The 25,535-nt window shown below is 39.3% G+C and overlaps 1 protein-coding gene and 1 long non-coding RNA gene across 4 annotated transcripts in view; one reads left to right on the forward strand and one right to left on the reverse strand.

The window, feature by feature from the left end:
* Positions 1-23,867, forward strand: ulk3 (unc-51 like kinase 3). 3 transcript variants are annotated; one of them, NM_001089472.1, is made up of 16 exons: positions 20-333; positions 1,570-1,710; positions 2,178-2,298; positions 2,519-2,614; positions 3,826-3,969; positions 4,108-4,190; positions 5,670-5,825; positions 7,669-7,774; positions 7,865-7,905; positions 15,657-15,759; positions 15,837-15,901; positions 15,991-16,069; positions 20,279-20,319; positions 21,440-21,487; positions 21,667-21,730; positions 23,524-23,867. In NM_001089472.1, the coding sequence occupies exons 1-16, from the start codon at positions 232-234 to the stop codon at positions 23,538-23,540; spliced, it is 1,407 nt and encodes a 468-aa protein (NP_001082941.1). In that variant the 5' UTR covers positions 20-231; the 3' UTR covers positions 23,541-23,867. The 3 variants fall into 3 exon arrangements, 2 of the variants coding, with proteins under 2 accessions (XP_087147515.1, NP_001082941.1); XR_015514105.1 differs by lacking the exons at positions 20,279-20,319; positions 21,440-21,487; positions 21,667-21,730; positions 23,524-23,867 and adding exons at positions 18,659-18,789; positions 18,890-20,080 and having other exon boundaries at positions 1-333; XM_087291389.1 differs by lacking the exons at positions 20,279-20,319; positions 21,440-21,487; positions 21,667-21,730; positions 23,524-23,867 and adding an exon at positions 18,659-19,104 and having other exon boundaries at positions 1-333.
* The window catches only part of LOC147832700 (uncharacterized), a 10,340-nt gene continuing 8,368 nt past the window's right edge, over positions 23,564-25,535 (reverse strand). Inside the window, exons 3-4 of the long non-coding RNA XR_015514670.1 lie at positions 25,109-25,520; positions 23,564-24,907 (exon numbers count right to left, since the gene is read on the reverse strand). This is a non-coding gene — a long non-coding RNA (uncharacterized LOC147832700). The remainder of the gene's footprint in view (positions 24,908-25,108; positions 25,521-25,535) is intronic.

The following is a 25,535-nucleotide window of genomic DNA, read 5'->3' on the forward strand; positions in this document are numbered from 1 at the left end:
GTCAGTGCGCGGAAGTAAACAGAGCGCAGCGCTTCAGATGAAAACACGAATATATTATTAATAATTCGCCTAGATTAAAGATTATATCATTATTATTCTTCAAGTGAATAGTCAGAGGTGTAACCGTACGGATGAATGGCCCATGTGAAGACAAGAGAAAGCCCCGCGCTCGTCGTTATGCTGTCATAAATCATCATCGATTATCGATTGATTGATTGATTCTGCTTCGGGATGGCGGCTGCGGGTTTCGCTCCGCCGAAGCTCAAAGACTTCATTCTCACCGAGAGGCTGGGCAGCGGCACATACGCGACTGTTTATAAAGCTTTCAGAAAGGTGATTATCGATTAATTGATCGATTTATTTACATTATCAATAACTTTATGAGCTATAGTTCATCTTTAGGCTCTTCTGTACTTGTCTAATAGGCTAATTAGATGTTATTGTTTGGATATTATCTTTTTGTATTGAATATCTGATTGATAAATCGATCAATATCTTTAATACAGGAGCACGTGACATGCTGGAATCGATTAGATTAAACTGTATTGTCATTATGCAAAGTAAAATGCACAGCTAATGAAATGTAATTAACGTTAGCATCTAATCCGAAGTGTAAGTAATAAGTGTATAAATAATATACATCTATTTAAAAATATTTAATTAAAGTTTATAAGATGTAGTTCATCTTTATAGGTGTTTCTGTACTTGTCAAATGAGCTGATTAAGTGTTATGGTTTGGATATTGTCTTCTTGTACTGAATAATTGATCAATATCTTTAATACAGGAGCACGTGACATGCTGGAATCGATTAGATTAAACTGTATTGTCATTATGCAAAGTAAAATTCACAGCAGGTGAAATGTAATTAACGTTAGCATCTAATCTAAAGTGTAAATCATAAGTGTATAAATAATATACATCTATTTAAAAATATTTAATACAAGTTTATGAGATATAGTTTATCTTTATAGGTGTTTTTGTACTTGTCTAATGGGCTACTAAAGCATTATGGTTTGGATATTGTCTCCTTGTATTAATTAATCGATCAATATCTTTAGTTTAGGAGCACGAGACATGCTGGACTGTATTATCATTGTGCAAAGTAAAATACACAGCTAATGAAATGTAATTAACGTTAGCATCCATCCAATCAGAAGTGTAAATAACAAGTGTATAAATAATATACATCTATTAAAAAAATATTTAATACAACTTTGTGAGATATAGTTCATCTTCAGGCGCTTCTCTGTGTATTCAATGGGCTGATTAAGCATTATACTTTGGATATTGTCTTCTTGTATTGATTAACTGATCAATATCTTTAATACAGAAGCACATGACATGCTGAATTAGATTAGATTAGGCTGTATCATTCGTCATTAAGCAAAGTAAAATACACAGAATTAAATGTATTTAACAATAGCATCAATTCAGAAATTAATTACAAAAATATTAAATACAACTTTAAGAGATGTAGTTCATCTTCAGGCGCTTCTGTATGAGTCTAATGGGCTGATTAATGGTTTGGAGATTGTCTTCCTGTATTGATTGATTATTGATTGGTTCAGACTGACAGCAGGGAGGCGGTGGCCGTGAAGGTGGTCAGCAAGAAGAGTCTGAATAAAAGCTCGATGGAGAATCTGCTGACGGAGATCGAGATCCTCAAGACGGTCCGGCATCCTCATATAGTGCAGCTCAAAGACTTCCAGGTGAACTTAAGCCAAGATATTCATTATAAAGCACACTGCGCTGACGTGTATCTTCAGCTTCACCTGCATCAAAGATCAGGGCTTTGCTGATGATATTATTTAAACTCTACTAATACCTTAAATTGTATACTTAATATACACAATAATCATTAAAGAGACCTATTCTGCTCCTTTCTGCAAGATTTAAAGTGCGTCTCTGCTGTCTCAAAAACAGTGATTCTCAACCACGTTCCTGTAGGAGCACCAGCACTGCTCATTTTCCCTGTCTCCTTAATCAAACACAGCTGATTCAGATCATCAGCTCATCAGAGGCTGAGAGAGCTGTGATGGCTGTGACAGACTAAGGAGACATCTAAAACAAGCAGTGCTGGTGTGCCTCAAGGAACGTGGTTGAGTATCACTGCTCTGGAGTGTGTGTGTGTGAAGTGTCAGCTCCGAATAGCACACTCACTTGTCTTGTCTGTCAGTGGGACAGCGAGAACATCTACCTGATTCTGGAGTGGTGTTCAGGAGGAGATCTGTCACGCTTCATCCGCAGCCGCAGGATCCTTCCAGAGAGAGTCGCCCGCCGCTGCCTACAGCAGATCGGTACCACACACACACACACACACACAAACAAACAAACAAACACACACACACACACACACACACACACACACACACACACACACACACACACACACACACACACACACACACTGGAATATGTAGTGATGAAATAACACACACTGATGCTGATGAGATATAACTGTCCTTTGTGTGTGTGTGTGTGTGTGTGTGTGTGTGTGTGTGTGTGTGTGTGTGTCAGCGTGTGCTCTTCAGTTTCTCCATGAGAGGAACATCTCTCATCTGGACCTCAAACCTCAGAACATTCTGCTGAGCGGAAACATGCTGAAACTGTCAGGTGAAACACACACACACACACACACACACACACACACACACACACACACACACACACACACACACACACACACATACGCACGCACACATGCAACACAAACACACTGATGTACAGGAAAACATGCTAGACACTGTCACAGTCACGCACACACATACACACCTACACATTAACACTTAAAGACGTTCACATACAAACACACACATGCACACACAAACACACTCACACATACACATACACGCATGCACACACTCACACATACTCACGCACACTTGAGCACACATATAGACACTTAAACACGCTCACACATAAAAACACACACACACACACACTTAAACACACACATACAAACACAAACATACACACAAACAAACACACTCGCACACACTTAGACACTCACACATACACATACACACTCACACATACAAACACAAACATACACACGAACAAACACACTCGCACAGACTTAGACACTCACACATACTGTACAAAAAGACTCACGCATAAAAACACACTTACACACACAAACCCACTCACACATTCACATGCACACACTCACACATACACACGCACACTTGAGCACACATATAGACACTTAAACACACTCACACATACAAACACACACACAGACTTACACGCTCACACATAAAAACACACACACACTTAAACACACACACATACAAACACACAGTCACATACAACACAAACAAACTACACACACTCACACATACAACACACACAGATACACACACACACACACACACACACACACACGCACACTTAAACAAACACACACACACACAAACACACACTTAAACACACACTTAAACACACGCTCACACATAAAAACACACAAACACACACACACACACACTTAAACGCACACACATACAGACACATACAACACAAAAAAAATACACACACACACACACGCACACATACAACACACAAAGATATATACACACACAAACACACACACTCACACACACACTTAAACACATACACACATATACAGACACACACACACACACACACATGCGCACAAGGAAAATAAATATCTTTATCACACAAAATACATGTCTGTAATTAAATAAATGCAGAAAATAACCAGTACACTTGTGTGTATATCTATGTGTGTGTGTTTTTGTGTTTAACTATATGTATGTGTGTGTGTGTGTGTGTGTGTGTGTGTGTGTGTGTGTGTGTGTGTGTAGACTTTGGCTTTGCGCAGTACATGAGCCCGTGGGATGAGCAGCATGCGCTCAGAGGCTCTCCGCTCTACATGGCTCCAGAGATCGTGTGCAGAAAACACTACGACGCCCGAGTCGATCTGTGGTCCGTCGGCGTCATTCTATACGGTACACACACACACACACACAATAATAATCACACATATTTACGTAAACAACAATATCAGCTCCTTATAATATATGAAAGCATTCATAAGTCGTGATGTGTGTGTGTGTGTGTGTGTGTGTGTGTGTGTTTGAGGGCAGAAGCGTTATTTGGCCGGGCTCCGTTTGCGTCTCGCTCCTTCACTGAACTGGAGGAGAAGATCCGCAGTGAGAGACCCGTGGAGGTGAGAGTCAGCAGCTCTACACTGAACACTGCACAGGGCTTTACTGACACACGCCCAGCCTGCAGTCTCTGAGCCAACACTAGATGGGGCAGCAGTGAAGGACACTGCTGTAATGTGCGTGTGTGTGTGTATTCACCGTGTGCGTATGTTTAATGTATGTGCGTAAACTCTGTGTGTGTTTAATGGATGTGCATATATTCACTCTGTGTGTGTGTGTGTGTGTGTGTGTGTGTGTGTGTGTGTGTGTGTGTGTATGTATGCTCACTCTGTGTGTGTATTTACTGTTTGTGTGTATGTGTGTGTTTGTTTATGTGTGTGTTGTATGTGTGTGTATTCTCACCATGTGTGCGTTTGTACTGTGTATATTCACTGTTTGTGTTTATGTGTGTGCGTATGTATGTGTGTTGTATTTGTGTATACTCACTGTGTGTGTGTGTGTGTGTGTGTGTGTGTGTTATGTCTGTATGCTCACTCTGTGTGTTGTATGTGTGTACATTTACTGTTTGTGTGTGTGTGGGATTTGTATACTTACTGTGTGTGTGTGTATGTTTGTTGTATGTGTGTATACTCAATGTGTGTGTGTGTGTGTGTGTGTTGTATGTGTGTACATTTACTGTGTGTTTATGTGTGTGTGTATACTCACTTGGTGTGTGTTGTATGTGTGTACATTTATTGTTTGTGTGTGTAATGTGTATACTCAGTGTGTGTGTGTGTGTGTATGTACTCACTTGGTGTGTGTTGTATGTGAGCATATTCACTGTTTGTGTTTATGTGTTTTGTGTGTGTGTGTGTGTGTGTGTGTGTGTGTGTGTGTGTGCAGGTTTGTGTGTGTATACTCACTGTGTGTGTGTTTGTGTGTGTGTGTGTGTGTGTGTTATATGTCTGTATGTGTGTGGGCTATATGTGTGTATACTCACTCTGTGTGTGTTGTATGTGTGTAGATTTACTGTTTGTGTGTGTGTGTGATGTGTGTACTCACTATGTGTGTGTGTGTGTGTGTGTATATACTCACTCTGTGTGTGTTGTGTGTGTAGATTTACTGTTTGTGTGTGTGTGTTTACTCACTCTGTGTTTGTTGTATGTGTGTTATTCACTGTTTGTGTTTATGTGTGTGTGTGAGCATTTTTGTGTGTATACTCACTGTGTGTGTGTGTATGTATGTGTGTGTGTTATATTTGTATACTCACTCTGTGTGTGTTGTTTGTGTGTAGATTTACTGTATGTGTGTGTGATGTGTGTACTCACTGTGTTTTTGTATGTGTGTTATTCACTGTTTGTGTTTATGTGTGTGTGTGTGGGCATTTTTGTGTGTATGTGTGTGTGTGTGTGTGTGTGTGTGTTATATGTGTGTATACTCACTCTGTGTGTGTTGCATGTGTACATTTACTGTTTTTGTGTGTGTGCGTGCGCTCAGTGTGTTTGTATGTGTGTGTGTGTTGTATTTGTGTATATTCACTGTGTGTGTGTGTGTGTGTTCAGCTGCCGGCCGCTGCTGGAGTGTCCCGTGACTGCAGGGATCTACTCCTCCGTCTCCTGCTCAGAGATCCTGACAGACGCATCTGCTTTGAGGAGTTCTTCCTGCATCCGTTTGTGGATCTGGAGCACATGCCCAGCGCAGAGAGCCTGCCCAAGGCCGTGAGTCCCGAGCTCACACACACTTCATTTCATAGCTGAAGTGGCCAAACCACGCCGCAAAAGTGTCACACAGAGGCTGATCTGAAAACAGTGTTTACACACACACACACACATACACACTTGTTCATTACAGAGCTGCTGCTGTTTGAATGAATTATTTACAAGTTGATTCAATTGATTCACTTCAGATTTCATTGTTAGCGCAGTGATACTCAGGGCTCGCTCATGGAAAACATGGAAAAGAGTTTTGACATGGCATTTTCTAGGCCTGGGAAAAGCTTTGGAAAACAAATAAGGGAAAACAAGATTTTGCTCACCACAAGGACAAACTCATTTTTGCTTGTCGAGAAAATGCTTCTTGATTTACTGAATGAAATTCAAGTATTTTCTAATAATAATGACCACAGCATTTGTTTTATTCCAGCCAAACTAAAATAAATCAGTTTCTCCAGAAAAAAAAAAAAAAAAAAAAAAAATATATATATATATATATATATATATATATATATATATATATATGCACTCACTGGCCACTTTATTAGGTACACCTTACTAGTACCGGGTTGGACCCCGTTTGCCTTCAGAACTGCCTTAATCCTTCATGGTGTAGATTCAACAAGCTACTGGAAATATTCCTCAGAGATTTTGCTCCATATTGTCATGATAGCATCACACAGTTGCTGCAGATTTGTCGGCTGCACATCCATGATGCCAATCTCCCGTTCCACCACATCCCAAAGCTGCTCTATTGGATTGAGCTCTGGTGACTGTGGAGGCCATTTGAGTACAGTGAACTCATCGTCATGTTCAAGAAACCAGTCTGAGATGATTGAGCTTTATGACATGCTGCGTTATCCTGCTGGAAGTAGCCATCAGAAGATGGAGACACTGTGCTCATAAAGGGATGGACATGGTCAGCAGCAATACTCAGGTAGGCTGTGGCGTTGATGCTCAATTGGTACTAATGGACCCAAAGAAAATCTCCCCCACACCATTACACCACCACCACCAGCCTGAACCGCTGATACAAGGCAGGATGATCCATGCTTTCATGTTGTCGAGGCCAAATTGTGAGTCGAGCATCCGAATGTGTCAGCAGAAATGGAGACTCATCAGAGCAGCAACGTTTCTCCAATCTTCTATTGTCCAGTTTTGGTGAGTCTGTGTGAATTGTAGCCTCAGTTTCCTGTTCTTAGCTGACAGGAGCGGCACCCGGTGTGCTCTTCTGCTGCTGTAGCCCATCCGCCTCAAGGTTGGCCGTGTTGTGTGTTCAGAGATGCTCTTCTGCAGAGCTCGGTTGTAACGAGTGCTTATTTGAGTTACTGTTGCCTTTCTATCAGCTGGAACCAGTCTGGCCATTCTCCTCTGACCTCTGGCCTCATCAACAAGGCATTTGCGCCCACAGAACTGCCACTCACTGGATATTTCCTCTTTGTCGGAGCATTCTCTGTAAACCCTAGAGATGGTTGTGCGTGAAAATCCCAGTAGATCAGCAGTTTCTGAAATACTCAGAGCAGCCCGTCTGGCAGCAACAACCATGCCACGATCAAAGTCTCTTAAATCCCCTTTCTTCCCCATTCTGATGCTCAGTTTGACCTGCAGCAGATCCTCTTGACCATGTCTACATGCCGAAATGCACTGAGCTGCTGCCATGTGCGTTATCGAGCAATAAGATGGGTGTACCTAATAAAGTGGCCGCTGAGCGTATTTAGGAAATAATGTGAGAATTTAATTCCTCTGTGTAACAGTACAGAAAGAATTTGAATCAGAATTTAAATTTCACCGTTACTGTAAACGTAAACTGTCATGTAAACATACCTGTGCGTGTGTGTGTGTGTTGCAGAAAGCACTGGTGCTGCAGGCGGTGCAGAAGGATCAGGATGGCGATCGATCGGCTGCGTTATCCCTCTACTGTAGTGCACTTGAACAATTTGTTCCCGCCATTCACTGTAAGGCTTGGAAAAAAGAAAACAAAACCTACATTTCTGCTGAAGGTACCTGTTGAGCCGTGAACTCACTCATCATCTCTATTTCTACAGATGAAACTGACAGACAGAGGAAAGAAGCGCTCAGACAAAAGGTGAGCTCCTGTCATTTACTCTAATATGTACAGTGTGGGGCTGATTCTAGAACTGCAGGTACATTTTGTGTCTCCAAGATACACCTCCTATAGAGTGGAGGAACTATGACGTCACTTTGTAGGCTAATCGGCTGCTAGCATAAAACTGGTTCCCTCGTGAAAATCCCTATAGGATTTTCCCATAGGCTTTTCGAAGAATTCGAATAATAAGCTCTGTGTTTAAACACTGTTCATTACACTTACACGTTTTGTCCAGCCGGATAATTGTCACACGAAAATACAACTTTGAGCACTTTTCGATCTTAAATGCAAACGCAAGACTTGAAAAGCTAACATTAGGCTATAAACGGACTAGAGCGCCCTCGGGACGTCAGCCCCACCCTGCTACAGACAGCTTATCAAGCTTATTCTTAGAAATAATGTTCATGACAAAGAGTTAATCTCTCTGTTTATTACATTATAATCCACGCTATATATTATAAACAAATAAATATGCAAACACACATAGACCTTTGTGCCTTTTGGATCGTTTTTTCGTGGGAAATACATCTGTTTTGCTTTGCGGTTGTTCTAAACGTTTTAAAAATGTGTATAAATGTGCCTATACAGTATTATTATGAGACATATTTAAATAAGTGTATCGCTCGCGCACACAGCCCGCTTACCTTAAACAGATGACAGAAATGAGGCGTGAGGAGGAACAAGTCAATCAAATGCCTGCAAGTTCCATCATCATGGACACAGAGCAACATTCAATATTCCTTTATTGTCACGAAGTACAGCGAAAAGCAGCCCATACAGTCACATCTGCTATACATTTTATGGAGGAGTGTAAATACTGCAGTTAAATGTGTTCAGATGAAGAAAACAAGACGAGAAATCACTTGATCATGTGAAAATGACAGTTAATATGTCTGTATTTTTACACATTTATTCACACGTTTGCATTACTGTGGGCAGGAGAGAGACAGGCTGCACTGGTGAGCAGTATCTTCATAGTGTCGTTTAATTAAAATAAATGATCAACAAATTAGTCTGTCTCGACAGCCTTTACATGTGAAGGAATTATCTACACACAATCTGAATTCTCAATTAGAATAATACAACAAACTATACAATACTATTCATGAAAATAACTAATTAACAGACAAATCCAAATGCACAACACAAGCGAGCTGCGCTCCAGACCAGTTCAGCTCGATGACGTATAATGTCTCCGACACCGCCTGTAGTCTCATTTAGCAACTTGATAGCAACCGTCTTTTTAAAGAAGCATAATCGATTTAAAAGCTCAAGAGTGTGCTGTAACTGATGTGTTTTATGTCGTAGAACAAAACGTGAAAGTATCTTGAGTTGGTGTTAGCCACGAACCTTATTTAAGCGATTTTACTGAAACCCCATTCAAAAACCCCATTGGCTGTTTCTCAATATGCGTTCTTCAGCTGTCTTGCGTCCGAGATATATCCAGCTGCAGGCCCGCAGAACCACACACGTTTGAGGCACACACAATCTAGGACACATAATCTAGGCAAACCGGTAACTAACTCTTTAGCATTATCGCCATCTATTGAATTTCACAAATATGGTTTCCCATTTCAGTCAGTATAATTATTATATCGTAATGATCATTCTAACATCTCTGCAGTTTTTGAACTTAAATTATGTAAATAAAAATAATTGGTTAAAGAAACTTATGACGTTATTCATGTGTCCATATACACAAAGAAAACATAATAGACCGTCTAATTGTTGGATTAAGTGTAATAAACTAATTCAAGCTCTTAATATTATTATACTTGGTATAAAAAGCAAACAATAATATGTCACTTTAAAATAAATTAGCCTACTATAGTTAACCATTTAAACAATATATATATATATATATATATATATATATATATATATATATATATATATATATATATATATATATTAGTTATAAACTGATTATCTTAACTGATTATAATTAAAAGTTTATATATAAACTACTAAATTTTACTAAACTGTCACTGTTAAAGGTGTGTGTGTGTGTGTGTGTGTGTGTGTGTGTGTGTGTGTGTGTGTGTGTATATAAATATATATATATATATATATACACACACACTTATGATTTTTTGTTAATAGTTAATTTGTTCATATTTGTTTCCTATTACTGTAGTATTAAATTACTACAGTTTTAAATGTGGGAAATCATTAATTAAAAGGTTATTAGAAAATTAAGCTAATATATTAGTTTATAAACACTATTAAATCGCTTGAGTAAAATATTAATATAGTGTTATACATTTGTTACATGTAAAAAGATTTTTATTAATGTATTATTGCCTATATTAACTTGCTATTATTTCAATCATCATAAATTAATCCATTATATAAATTAAACCTGTCCAAATGAGATCATTCAGCAAGGCCAGCAAACGAGTATCTGCCATATTATTGTCAGATAATAACGACTGATCAGCTATAATGACTGATTAAAAACTGTTCAGTCTATTTATATTGAATGGTGATCGGAAACACGGCTCCCCATTCGGCTGTCTCAATCGCAATATTTGTGAAATAAAGTAAAGTAAACACTATTGTTTATTGTGTACAATATTTATTAATCATATATATCAAAATATATCGATGACGATGTCCAAAAAGACGTTATAACATTAACATCCGTCGTAACCATATATGGTTTGCCTAGATTGTGTGTCCTAGATTGTGTGTGCCTAAAATGTGTGTGGTTCTGCGGGCCTGCAGCTGGATATTATTGTTGCGTCCTCGTGTTCTCGTGCAACGTCATCATCAGCTGCCTAAGTTCAGTTCATTATTATTAAAGTTCAGAGATTTGACTTATTTACCTCAGGAGTTTCCCTAAATGAAACGGTGAAAGTAAACATTACCATGAACATCTTAATAAAGGAATAAACACATTAAGGGTGTTGGTTTGATGAAATTCATATTAAAATCTGTTTTATTTATTTTGCGCAGAGTATATTTATAATGTTTTTATGCAAAGTATATATTTTGAAGAGGGGGGAAACAATAAATCGTTGTATGAAGGCTGTAATGTTTAAATGATTTCCATTTAAAACGCGTGAAGATCATGTGACCATCAGGAAGAACGCAGCATCCCATTTCTCAAAGGACGCGTTCTCTGCCCTCGCGGTCTCCTGAGTTCGTTCTTCCGAGGACACCTGGCAAGACCGCTCTCCACAAGAACGCAAGTCCGTTCTCTGCGTTCTTGGAATTGAGAAACAGCCATTGACTTTGGGACGAGGGAACTGGAAGTGCTAAAATGCTAACTCACTTCCGGGTTTTTGCATACAAATTGACGTCATAGTTCCTCCACTCTATTATTAATATCACAAATGATCTCTTAAAGTAATGTTTGTATGTGTGTTTAGGAACTTTTTTGTCTTGAAAACATCTTAAAGACTCTAAAGACTATTTTGACAGTCTCGGCCTCCTGAAGCATACATTAAGCATCATGTATCATCAAATAAATAATATCATTGGAAAATAAATAAAATGTGCCGCAGTTCTGGAACCAGTCATATATGAGCATATATACACAGTCAAAACCTGTATTATGTTTTTGCTTCATTTAATGTGACAAAAAATGACTCGTTAATGGTGCAGTATGTGAGTTTGACACCCAGTGGTTGAGCTAGGTATTGCATTCCTGGATCAAAATAAATGCGAGTGCAGGTTGCCAGATTGAGGACACTAACAGTGAGTCTAACGATCAAGCCTAAAGGCTGACTTACATCGTGTTCATTGTAAAAGCAGCGGCACGTGTGGAATATTCTCCATATTAAAGGAGTTTTTGTCCTAACCAACAGCTGAAATTGATAGTTTAGAAGCGGCTTCTGTTTCTCACAGCTGAACAACAGAAAACTGACAATGATCAGCTCAGCTACAGCTCATGTTCAGCTCTTTATTCAGTGTTAAATGATCATAATGTGAGTCTGAATGCTGTTTTACATGACATTTAATGCCGCACTACTGACAGCAGCAGCAGATCCAGTTCAGTATTACAGTTCAGTATTATTTAAAATAAAGCGTCTGAAACTGAACTGAGACTCAGTTTAATCATGTTCAAGAGCTTTAATGTGTGTTCATTAGATGATAAAGCTCAGCGTTGTGCTGGAGTGCAGTGAGTGCTCTGTTCTGAATGGCTGTGTTTACATTTCTGTCCTGTTTTGTCTGATGCAAACAGCCAAACTGCTCATCACTGCACATCTTATGGAGCGTGTTGTTAGGACACAGGCTTACAATGTGACCTGCTCACCATTGGGAATTGTGTGGTCCTGGAACAGATAGGGGTAACGCAGCCATTTTGCACCAGACCGCACACCACACACCAGCTGATTGGTGGAGAGGAGACAGAGTGATGAAGCCAATGATGATATGGGGAGGGTTAGGAGGCCATATGGCAGATTTGGCCAGGATGCCAGGGTTAAACCCCTACTCTTTATGAAGGACATCCTGGGATTATTAACGAACACAAAGAGATGAAAAGATGGCACTTGCTGAGCAGTGTAGAGTCCCCGTCACTATACTGGGGCATTAGGACACACACAGACCGCAGGTTGGGCGCCCCCTGCTGGCCTCACTATCTCCACTTCCGGCAGCAACCTAGCTTTCCCATGTGCTCTCCCATCCAGACACTGACTGAGCTCAGCCCTGCTTAGCTTCAATGGGCGACCATGTTAGAGCAGCAGAGAGCCAGCTACCGATATAAATGCTTGAAAATGATTTAATTGAAAATATCCATTAGAAACTTAAAAGTAATCAAAAAGTAATCAGATCAGATCAGTTACTTTACTTCAGACACGCATATATATATATATATATATATATATATATATATATATATATATATATATATATATATGATGGATGGATGGATGGATAGATATGTGTGTGTATATATTATTATGGAATTATTTTATTTTGTCGTCCAACAGTGTTTCTAGAAAGACTTAAGTTTTTAAAAAACTTGAATCTTCTCTGGGCAAATTACAGTTGCAACACTCATCCTTTATAAAATCTCCTTCAGTGAAGGGTGTCCTGCGCTGTGCGATTAGCTGAGCTACCTCATAACTAGCCACACTGCAAACAATGCTTTTCTTAATGAGATTTTTTTGTCTTGTTTTGAGTTCAAATATCTAAAAATTCTCAAATCAAGAAAAAATTTCCAGACAAGCAAAACATATTGTCTTGTTTTGAGAAATACAATGCTAATATTAAGTGAGTTTTTCCTTAAAACAAGCAAATTAAGGGGGTAAGCAAAATAATCTTATGTCAAAAGGAAAAACAAGATTATTTTGTTGACCCCATTGGCAGAATATTTTGCTTGTTTTAAGGAAAAACTCACTTATTATTGGCCTATTATTTATTAATAATTGGCAAATTAGAAAATTCTCCTTTATTTAAGATTTTTTAGATATTTGGACTTGAAACAAGACAAAATATCTAAATAAAAAAGGCATTTTTTGCAGTGCAGTGTAGAATTTTCCTGCACTTTAATAGCACAAAAAACTGCTGTTGTTGAGCTGATAGAGCAGCTGCTAATTGTTTTACTTTTTGATCTCGTTCGGCACCAGTGTAAGAGCTGAAGGCCTGATGCTTTGTTTCATAATGTCTTTTAATATTATATTCCTTTATAACTGCAACTGATTTCTGGCAAATTAAACAGACACATTTCCCGCTGATCTCTGTGAAGAAAAATTCTTTGCCCCAATGTGACTGAAACTTCTTACACTGACTGTTGATTTTCCTTTTTCTTGGTGCGCCATGACTCGCCAAAATGTGATTATCAATTATGTTTCCTTCAGTTTGGTCTGTTAGTTTTACTTCATAACCTGGGGCCTCATGTACGAAGACTTGCGTGGAAATCATACTAAATCATTGCGTACGCACAAAGCTGTAAATGTGCGTACGCAGAAAAAAATTCAGATGTATGAAACACTGCGTACGCCGAATCTCACGCATATTCTTTTGTACATCAGAATGAATGTGAAACTGAGCGCACGTGCACGAGCACAAAACCCCTCCCTGCCTCCTCCCCCGTATGAATATGCTAATGACTATGCTAATGGCAAAACCCAACGAAAAAGCAACGGCAAAATCAAGCAAGAAGAGAAACTCTGAACAGAATGTGAATTGGAGGTGCTTGGGGAGTGGAGAACATGAGTCTGATTCCAGCGACGCTCCAGGGACAGACGAGTCTTCATTGAGGCCATCTTCCAGCATAAACCACGGCGAATGAAGTTCTGCACAAGACTTTTGGCCAGCGGAGAAATTAAAATGGTCGTGCCCAACTGAGTCTGGTTCTCTCAAGGTTTTTTTTCTTCACTCCCATCAGGTGAAGTTTTTTTTCCCTCTCCGCTGTCGCCACTGCCTCGCATGGTTCAGGATTGGTAGAGCTACGCATCGTTGAATTTGCTCTTCAGTGTTTGAACTCTCAGTAATGATTAAATCACACTGAACAGAGCTAAACTGAACTGAACTGAACTTAAACACTAAAACCTGAACCACACTGTTCCAATTACTATGACCATTTATGTGAAGCTGCTTTGACACAATCTACATTGTAAAAGCGCTATACAAATAAAGCTGAATTGAATTGAATTGAATTGCTTTCGGAGGTAGACCGGAGAAAAGCGGTGTTATTTGCAAGTTTGTTCTCCGTAATTAACAACAAAAGAAGAAAAATAGAGTGGGAGAGTTTAGCTGACGCGGTTAACACAGTTGGGTCTGAACATCGCACCCAGTGCATTAAAATAAAGAAATAGTGTGATTTATATCTGTAAAATGTTGCAGAACCCTTAGCAGACTCAGTGGCGCACCTCGTAAGACGCATGTGATCATGTATTGACACATCCGAACATGAACTCGGCTCGAAACCAGCGTCTGATGAACTCTTTCGTCTTTTTTCCCCCGCTACATATCAGATTTTGCCCACTATTTATCACGAGAAAGGCAAGTAGGAATCATCAATAAGTCTGTGCATCATATTTTATTTGCACATTTATTGAATGGAAATGTTTCTGATTCACGCATGCAAATTCATCTTCAGATAGTGTCTTTATAGCAATGTGCGTGCAGTAGATCGCTCAGATTACATTGGGAAAACAGGCGACCGCTGCAAATTGTGCTTTAATGTTTGGCTGGTCAACTGTATGGTATGGAAACCTTATATACCTACTAGATGAACCCGTCTCATACAGCTGCCATTGCAAGGCTCAGACACTTTGTAGAGAGGAATTTAACACAACTGCCTCTAGGAGTCGCCAATGGAAATAAAACAGACACGCACAAAAAATGTGCGTACGCCATCCAGAAAGCTGCCGTGAAGCTGCGCACATTCCCACGTTCAGTTCATCGTTAGTAAATCCAAACGTGAGCGATTCTGAGCGTGAAACCTGGCGTACGCAAAGTTTTTGTGCGTACGCAGCGTTAATACATGAGGCCCCTGAAGTGCTGCCTAATTGAAGGCACGTAATAGCGACACCCGGTGGTTATTTGTTGAATTACGTTCATTTTTTAAATTGTTTTAAACATTTTAAATAGGGTCATTTGTAATTCGTAAACTATGACATTTCCAAAGTGACCTCCCCAGCACTGCATGTGATAATAATTGGCTCTGATTTGCATTTGACTTTCTGTGTAACTTATTCACGCATGTACTTGATTCCGCATTTGTTGTGAATCCAGCATCATGTTCAGTCTAAAGATACGCTTGTCTTTCTCAGGTGAATCAATACGTCTGTCGTGCTGAAGAACTCAAAGCTCTGGTCAGATCAGACAACAAGATCAGCTTTGAAGAGGCCAGATCAGCCAGGAACATTTTAATAGGTACCAGTGCTGCTTTATTAATATGGAGCAGATGAAATGAACTGATTTATGAACATCAGCTGTTTGATCTTTCACAGAAATGTCCAGGGATCAGCCTCGGTTGCTGGCTGCACTGGAAGTGGCGTCCACTGCTGTTGCCCGGGTAAACCTTATATGCTCATTTGCATATACATCATGTGAGCAGCAGTGTTGCATGATGGGTGATGTAGTTTTGTTGGGATCTGTGTGCAGGAGGAGAGCGGCGCGGAGGATTACGACACGCTTGATTTATACCAGCAGAGTCTGGGTGAAATGCTGCTCGCGCTAGCAGGTAAGATGACGACAATCTAGAATAGCATAGCAACCACTTAGCAACAGAATTAAAATCATATATAATATATAACTGCTTAGCAACAGGTACAAAACACTAGCAAACATTAGATCACAGAGAGAACCAGATTCTTACAGTAGCTGGAAATTGCAACAGCCATGGGAAAGGAAGAAAATTTTTGTTGAAAAGTTTGGAAAAACCTATGGGACACATTTGTTAAAGCATAAGAGGCCATGGCGAAAGTTGATAACTGGAAAGGAATATTTGAGCCTATCGGTTTACAGTGCCCTGTTTTCTAGGCTTTATTGGTGATAATGGTCTGGAAGGTTGGACCACTGTTGCCTTTTTAGCTTATAAGTAGAGGACCTAAACTAACCAGCTAGTAATGTGTGAATTGTTGAGTGGGCAAAGTAAACACCAGTATTTTTTAGTGAGTGTACTTATTTTTGTTGCTTTTATTCTTTCAATAATAAAAAATATATAATGGGTGAGGCAGTGGCGCAGTAGGTAGTGCTGTCGCCTCACAGCAAGAAGGTCGCTGGGTCGCTGGTTCGAACCTCGGCTCAGATGTCGTTTCTGTGTGGAGTTTGCATGTTCTCCCTGCGTTCGCATGGGTTTCCTCCGGGTGCTCCGGTTTCCCCCAAAGTCTAAACACATGTGGTACAGGTGAATTGGGTAGGCTAAATTGTCCATAGTATACGAATGTGTGTGTGTGTGTGTGTGTGTGTGTGTGTGTGTCTGGATGTTTCCCAGAGATGGGTTGCGGCTGAAAGGGCATCCGCTGCATAAAAAAAAAAAAAAAAAAAAAAAAAAAAAATATATATATATATATATATATATATATATATATATATATATATATATTAGGGATGTAACAATATTGTAAATACCATCATACCACAATAGTAATTATATAAATAGTTTTCTTCAATATTACCGTAGGCGCATGACTCAATAAATCTATATTTCTGAGAAAGTTTGCTCAGGCGAATGAAGCGAACTGGAGGTATAGCGGGAACTACAATTCCCATCAGCCCAGGCGTGGCCATCATCCTTTGCGGTCTGTTGTCGCTACAGATCCAGTAATGCGGAAATGGAGTGTGCTGCTAGTAGCGGAGATGAAAAAGAGCTGGAACCTGAAGCGGGTTTTAAACCAGATGTGTGGAAGCATTTCGGTTTCTCTCTAAAAAGATATGAGAAAGTAGAAAAGGTGACAGACAAAAAAATAAAACTGGTATGCAGGCACTGCCAGACTGTGGTGAAATATAAATCAGGGAATACGACTTATAACAGTCATGGGGACTGCAGAACACAGCACACTTGTTAGATTGATGCAGACATTGACTTGTACTGTAAAGAGACCTCTATCTCACTCATGGTTTGTCCTCTCAAGTGGTGGAAAGACAATGCACAGCGTTACCCACTGCGGTCAACCTCGGCTAAATCATATCTCTCTGTCCCAGAAATCTCAGTCCCAAATGAGAGGGGTTTTTTCTGCTGCAGGGGACATGCCCAGAGATCCCAGCTTTTACCAGATTACAGTTATATGATCATTCTCCTTAAAAAACCCATCTCTATCTTAGTGAGTGAGTGATTAAATGTTGAATGTGATGAGTTTTCAACAATACTACATTGAAACTTTATTTTTTTATATGGTTTAATAGTTTTTTGTTATTAAAATTGAAAAATTGAAGTTCCTGTTTCAAAGCTTACAGATAGATTGCTGATTTGTATGTCATTGATATGTTCAGTGCTGAGGTAAATAAACACTTTTGGCTTTTTTCGAGTCTTTTCATTAGTTTTGTTTTTTTTATTCAATAAATACCGTACCGTGCCATTCATACCAAGGTATTACCGTACCGTGAAATTCTGATACCGTTACATCCCTAATATATATATATATATATATATATATATATATATATATGTATATGTATATATATGTATGTATATAATGTTTTAGAGCAACCCATGTTCTGTAGTCAATAATATTTAACTTTATTAGGTCAAACTGTCCCAGATATGAACAACAGCAAGTAATGCATCAAATGTTGATTGAAAAACCTTGAATGTTTATAACAAATCTTTATAATCATTATAATAAATGATAAAAAATAATAAAAAATTATTAGTGTAAAAATCTTGCTACTTCTCTGTTTATCTGTCTGACTTTACGGTGGCTTTCTTTTCACCGCCCCTGTCATTCTAAAGAGCCTCGTCTGGTTGAGGTGCGCTCACAGTAAGCGGAGGTGCTCGATGCAGAGCCAGGCGAAAGTAATAATCAGCCTTGAGATGCTTGTTTATTTGTTTCCTGTGGTTCAATGATGCATATAACCCATCTTCAGTGCTGTTCAGTCTGAATACATTTATTTTGTCACTAATTTTGTGATTTAGCATTTCCTCTGTATGTGTTTGCGTGTTTTTGATAGTGATATAGGTGTTCAATTTAATACTTAATGCTCTTAAAAATGTCTTCAAATCTCTTAAATTTGACATGATGATATCTGCAGAAACCCTGAATAATGCACATTATCTTCATTTCTGCACATCTTGGCTTTAGAATGAAGCTTTTTTAATGCGAAATTCCAGAATGCAGATAAGATAGGTGGATGGAAAGGCAGTGCCATTTCTCCAGAAAGCGTCAGGAGTCTGTTTCTTCATAATAATCTCATCAGCGGAGGGAAGTCATGCATCCAGATGTGGCGATGAGCGTGTGCCAGGTCAGCGTGTGTGGTACATCTGGATCTCATTGAGAGCAGCTCTCTTCATTTCTCAGTGTTATTAAATACTGCAACAAATGAAAACTGTTATCTCTTAAAGCACTGAAGGCTTGAGTCCACCGCCCCGAGCCCCTCTCTCAGCCCGGACCACCCCTCTCTCCTGCAGCCGCAGCCAGAACTGCTGGAGTCCTGTTTCACTGGCGTTTCTGTTGGCCGCTGTTGATCTGTTACTGCGCTAATGCCAGCGCCGGGCTAATCAAAACACAGCCGCCGGGCCGCTTTAGGGCTCAGTGTGTGGCGCTGTTGGTTAAAACTGTTAGTGTTGTTAAGAAATACTGTAATGCTGTCATACATAACATACTAGTTAAGAAATGCCACAAAACAAGTTACACTAGATAACACCCTAGCAACTGCATAGCAACAAGCTAAAACTCATCTACCATAGAAACTGAATAGCAGCTTGTTAAAACCCATTCAGATTACCATGGCAACCACTTAGCAATTTGTTTACACCCCATTTAAATAACCATGACAACCCCTTAGCAACATGCTAAAACTTACTCAGGAAACCATGGCAACCGCATAGCAACATGTTAAAACTTACTCAGGAAACCATGGCAACCACATAGCAACATGTTAAAACTTACTCAGGAAACCATGGCAACCACATAGCAACATGTTACAGCTTACTAAGGAAACCATGGCAACCCCATAGCAACATGTTAAAACTTACTCAGGAAACCATGGCAACCGCATAGCAACATGTTAAAACTTACTCAGGAAACCATGGCAACCACATAGCAACATGTTAAAACTTACTCAGGAAACCATGGCAACCACATAGCAACATGTTACAGCTTACTAAGGAAACCATGGCAACCCCATAGCAACATGTTAAAACTTACTCAGGAAACCATGGCAACCGCATGGCAACATGTTAAAACTTACTCAGGAAACCATGGCAACCGCATGGCAACATGTTAAAACTTTCTCAGGAAACCATGGCAACCGCAAAGTAACGTGTTACAACTTACTCAGGAAACCATGGCAACCGCATGGCAACATGTTAAAACTTTCTCAGGAAACCATGGCAACCGCATAGTAACGTGTTACAACTTACTCAGGAAACCATGGCAACCGCATAGCAACATGTTAAAACTTATTCAGGAAACCATGGCAACCGCATAGTAACGTGTTACAACTTACTCAGGAAACCATGGCAACCACATAACAACGTTCTAAATCCCCTTTCAGAAAACCATAGCAACTCCCTAGCAACCACCCACAACACCAGCATTATGATGTTGCTTGTCCTTCGTGAGAGTGTAAAGCAGCTGTCTGTATTTGTGTTGTTGTTTGTGTGTGTGTGTGTGTGTGTGTGTGTGTGTGTGTGTTTGTGTGTTTGTGAGTGTTGTTGTGTGTCAGTCAGTGGTGTGTGTTGGTGACATCATTAGTAATGAGTGTGTGTGTGTGTGTGTTTCTCCCCCAGCTGAAGCTCAGGGCCGGCGCAGAGAGCTGCTGCACAGTGAGGTGAGTGTGAGACGCAGTGTTCTCGAGTGTGTGTGTTTATTCTGGAGTCACTCCACTCGTCTCTCTGACACACAGCGTTATGAGCTCATGAATCGCTGTCACATGACGCCGCTCTCTCAGGGCTCACACACACTTTATTTCTGCACAGAAAACACATTCCAGTCTCACACGGCCTGCAGAGTCTCGGCCTCTTAAAGGAACACTGCACTCACTGTAGGACACAGCTCTCCATCTGTTATACAGTAGAGTTTACCATTTCACAATCCATTCAGGCGTCACGGTGACGCAGTGGTGTTGCATGATCGCTGCAACACCAAGGTCGCTGGTTCGAGTCCTGGCTGGGTCAGCTGGCGTTTCTGAGTTTGCATGTTCTCCCCGTGTTTGGGATGTTTACCAGTGCTGGGTTGCAGCTGCAAGGGCTTCCACTGCGTAAAACATATGCTGGATAAGTTGGTGGTTCATTCCGCTGTGGTGACCCCAGATTAATAAAGGGACTGAGTTGAAAAGAAAATAAATGACTGAATGAATCCATTCAGCTGATCTCTGAGTCTGGCGGGAGCACTATTAGCTTAGCTTAGCATAGATCATTGAATCAGATTAGACCATTAGCATTACCATTGACTTCCATTATAGTCACATTTATTGAGTGTAAAGTCATGACAGCATATAATCACAGCAAGAAGGTCGCTGGTTCGAGTCCCAGCTGGGTCAGTTGGTGTTTCCGTGTGGAGTTTGCATGTTCTCCCCGTGTTGGTGTGGGTTTTCTCCGGGTGCTCCGGTTTCCCCCACAGTCCAAACACATGCGCTATAGGGGAACTGATCAACTAAATTGGCCGTAGTGTGTGAATGAGTGTTTATGGGTGTGTTCCAATACTGGGTTGCAGCTGGAAGGGCTTCCACTGTGTAAAACATACGCTGGAATAGTTGGCGGTTCATTCCACTGTGGCGACCCCTGAAATAGAGACTAAGCTGAAGAAAATTGAATGAATGACAATGAAAATGGCTGACGCCCTGATCAGTGCACTAACTAGTGACCAAGTGTGCTGATTGAGACGCATCCTGTCACAGCTGTCATTAATAGTGTGTCAGACTGAATCTGCTTCTGCTGTTTCTCCTGCAGATCAAGAGTCTGATGAGTCGAGCTGAATACCTGAAGGAGCTGATCAAGGTAAAGTGTGTGTTCAGTGTCCGCAGTGAACGCAGATCTCCTGAAGCTCAGGTGTGTGTGTGTGTGTGTGTGTGTGTGTGTGTGTGTGTGTGTGTGTGTGTGTGTGTGTGTGTGTGTGTGTGTGTGTGTGTGTGTGTGTGTGTGTGTGTGTGTGTGTGTGTGTGTGTGTGTGTTTGCAGATGCGTGAAACTCAGACGGATGAATCTCTGAAGAAAGACGCCGCTGCTGAGTCTGTCAGATCCTGTACGTATAGATCACATTCACACCATAATACTGCATCTGCTGATTTATTTCAATAGGAAATCTCGTTTAGGGAGGAAAACTGCTCATGGAAACCAGTCCACGGAGTTATTAACCTTAACAAATATATGTTTTTTAGTGCTGTCAAACAATTAATCACAATTAATAGTTAATTAATAATATATATATACATACAGTTGAAGTCAGAATTATTAGCACCCCTGAATTATTAGCCCATCTGTTTATTTTTCCTCAATATCTGTGTAACGGAGAGCAGATTTTCTCAACACATTTTTAATCATAATAGTGTTAATAACTCGTCTCTAATAACTTAATACCTACTAAATTTACTAATAACTAAAATATTTTCTCTTTGTCATGATGATAGTAAATAATATTAGACTAGATATTCTTCAAGACACTTCTATACAGCTTAAAGTGACATGTAAAGGCTTCACTAGGGTAATCAGGGTAACTAGGCAGGTTAGGGTAATTAGGCAGGTTATTGTATAATGATGGTTTGTTCTGGAGACTATAAAGGGGCTAATAATATTGACCTTAAAATGTTTCATAAAAAATTGAAAACTGCTTTTATTCTAGCCGAAATAAAGCAAATAAGACTTCCTCCAGAAGAACAAATATTATCAGACATACTGTGAATCCTTGCTCTGTTAAACATCATTTGCTAATTATAAAAAAGTGGGGGAGGCCAATAATTCTGACTTACTTTAACTATATATATATATATATATATATATATATATATATATATCCTATTATTTTATATTTTAAGTATGTATAATTTGCATGAGAAATGAAGAAGTTTTTCAAATAAATATTACATATATATTGTGTAAATACATGCCATTAATTGCAATTAATCATTTAACAGTCCAGTTTTAAGCATCAAATAAATTAATGTAAAATAGCAACATTAAATAGTATTATTTAAATATAAATGACTAAAACATTTATAAATAAAACCAATAATCCCTAAATAAACCATTTTAAAGCTATAAAAATACATTTTGCATATATATATATATATATATATATATATATATATATATATATATATATATATATAGACACACACACACACACACACACACACACAATAAAATATTAATTATGAAAATTACACATATATAAATACAAACTTCTACTTTTATTTATAGCGATTAATCATTCATACATTTTCTTTTCAGCTTAGTCCCTTTATTAATCAGGGGTCGCCACAGCGGAATGAACCGCCAACTTATCCAGCATATGTTTTACGCAGTAAATGCCCTTCCAGCAGCAACCTATCTCTGGGAAACACCCATATACACTCATTTACACTCATTCATTCACACTCATACACTATGGACAATTTAGCCCACCCAATTCCCCTATAGCGCATGTGTTTGGACTGTGGGGGAAACCGGAGCACTCGGAGGAAACCTACACCAACATGGCGAGAACATGCAAACTCCACACAGAAACACTGTGACTGACCCAGCCGAGGCTCGAACTAGCGACCTTCTTGCTGTGAGGCGACAGCACTACCTACTGCACCACCGCTTCGCCTCATTACTCATTTGACAGTACAATTTCTTTAAAAGCAGTAAATGATTGTAAGCAATATAAAAATAGATACTTTAAAATTAATTAAATGATAATATTTACTATTGAATAATAATTTAATAGATATATACATTATTTATTATGAAATAAATGTTCAAAAAAAGCTGACATATTCAGAAACCTGATCATCCACGCAGATACAGTCTCTGATGTCTCTCTCTCTCTTTCAGCATGTTGTTTACAGTGAGCCACGGGTTCTCACCATGGCAATGGATGCAGCACGTCACATGGCCAGAGATCTCAGCATCTGATTGGATCCTGTCAGAATGCACTGTTAAATCTGAAACAGACCTGAAAGAAGCAGATTCATGCTGTAAAACCCACACACACACACACACACACACACACACACACACACACACACACACACACACACACACATACAGGTTTACCGCAAACCTAGCATGACAGAGGTGTGGCTTTCTCAGTGTTTACTCTGGGCTCACACACACTTCACACACACTTGAGTCTGTACTTGAACACTCGCTGTTATAAAGGGAGATTTCAGCATCCACCTTCTGCCTCTGCCTGTAGTGTGTGTGTGTGTTAGCGAGCTCTGATGATGATTGTGAGATGATTTCTTCTCTGTCTGATCTGAATGAAAGCGCTGCTCTGCATTTCTGTCTCTCTGCCTGAATATTCTGTTGCTTTATGGATTTTTGTTGGCCGTAAAGTGTCGTTTCCTCTCCGCATTCCTATGGTAATATAATTCCTCCCTCCCGCATTCCTCTTTCCTCTCTGGAATAAATCAGCCTGCAGAAACCATCATATATTCACTCCGGCACGACAACAAAACACACCGCTGACACTTCACTTCTGTCTTATTAACACAACTAAAGGCCTTTATCATTGAAACTGATTATCCACTGCTCAGATTTAACCCCAGAGAGATGCAAACCTGATATGAACAACTGTTTACAGAACTGCAATATTCCTGCCACTCTCCAGAGGAAAGCATGTGAAGATGAGGGATGTGATTGGTCATCGCCTGCTAAGCCTATGACCACCAAACATGAACAAATACTATAGTCATTTAGAGTATGATAGTGTGTGTGTGTGTTTAAACCATACTGTAGTGTAATTAATTTGCTGTGGTGATTCTACAGTTGCTATGGTAACAAAACAACTATATTAACTTATCTGCTGTGGATATTCTTGAGTTGCTATGGTAACATAACAACTATAGTAATTAATCTGTTGTGGTGATTCTACAGTTGCTATGGTAACAAAACAACTATATTGATAGGTTGTGGCAATTCTATAGTTGCTATGGTAACACAATAACTATATTAACTTATCTGCTATGGATATTCTAGAGTTGCTATGGTAACACAACAACTATAGTAATTAATCTGCTGTGGTGATTCTATAGTTGCTATGGTAACACAACAACTATATTAACTTATCTGCTGTGGATATTCTTGAGTTGCTATGGTAACACAACAACTGTAGTAATTGATCTGTTGTGGAGACTCTAGAGTTGCTATGGTAACACAATGGCTAAGGTAATTAATTTGTTGTGGTGATTCTACAGTTGCTATGGTAACACAACAACTAGTAATTTATCTGTTTTGATGATTCTACACTTGATATGGTAACACAACTACAGTAACTGATCTGTTGTGGCAATTCTACAGTTGCTATGGTTACACAACAACAGTAGCTGATCTGTTGTGGTGATTCTACAGTTGCTATAACAACATTTAAGGTAATTAATCTGTTGTGGTGATTCTAGAGTTGCTATGGTAACGCAACATCTACAGTAATGAATCTGTTGTGGTGATTCTATAGTTTCTATGGTAATGCAACAACGATTAGCAAACAAATGAGCCAATACTGTAGATTTGTTCAACTATAGGGTATATTATACTACAATACACCACAGTAGAGCTGGAGGGTTAATTAGTAAAAGAAAGAAGCAGTTATAGGATAATATTTAAGTTCATTTTCATGCTGCACTGCTCAAATACGGGAATTGCTGTAATAATAGAGTAGTTTTTCTCAGGAATTGTACTTTACAAAATGTGTGCTTTTATTTGTGTTTATTTTAAGTAAATTTAGTATTTTATAATGTAAACTATTTCTGTAAATTTACTATATCTGTATGTTCACTGCACTACTTTCCTCTAACCTGCAGTCACTACTTTCTATGTATATTTTGTCTTGTCTACTGTAGTGAAGA

Source organism: Danio rerio, chromosome 18 (assembly GCF_052040795.2).
Source record: "Danio rerio strain M-AB ecotype USA chromosome 18, GRCz13ab, whole genome shotgun sequence".
Taxonomy (NCBI): Eukaryota; Metazoa; Chordata; class Actinopteri; order Cypriniformes; family Danionidae; genus Danio; species Danio rerio.

Bases quoted from the DNA above. Each gene is read 5' to 3' on its own strand.
- ulk3 (NM_001089472.1), top strand. From the start codon at position 232: ATGGCGGCTGCGGGTTTCGCTCCGCCGAAGCTCAAAGACTTCATTCTC. The intron at 334-1,569 runs GTGATTATCGAT...TGATTGGTTCAG, and splicing joins TTTATAAAGCTTTCAGAAAG to ACTGACAGCAGGGAGGCGGT. The intron at 15,760-15,836 runs GTACCAGTGCTG...GATCTTTCACAG, and splicing joins AGCCAGGAACATTTTAATAG to AAATGTCCAGGGATCAGCCT.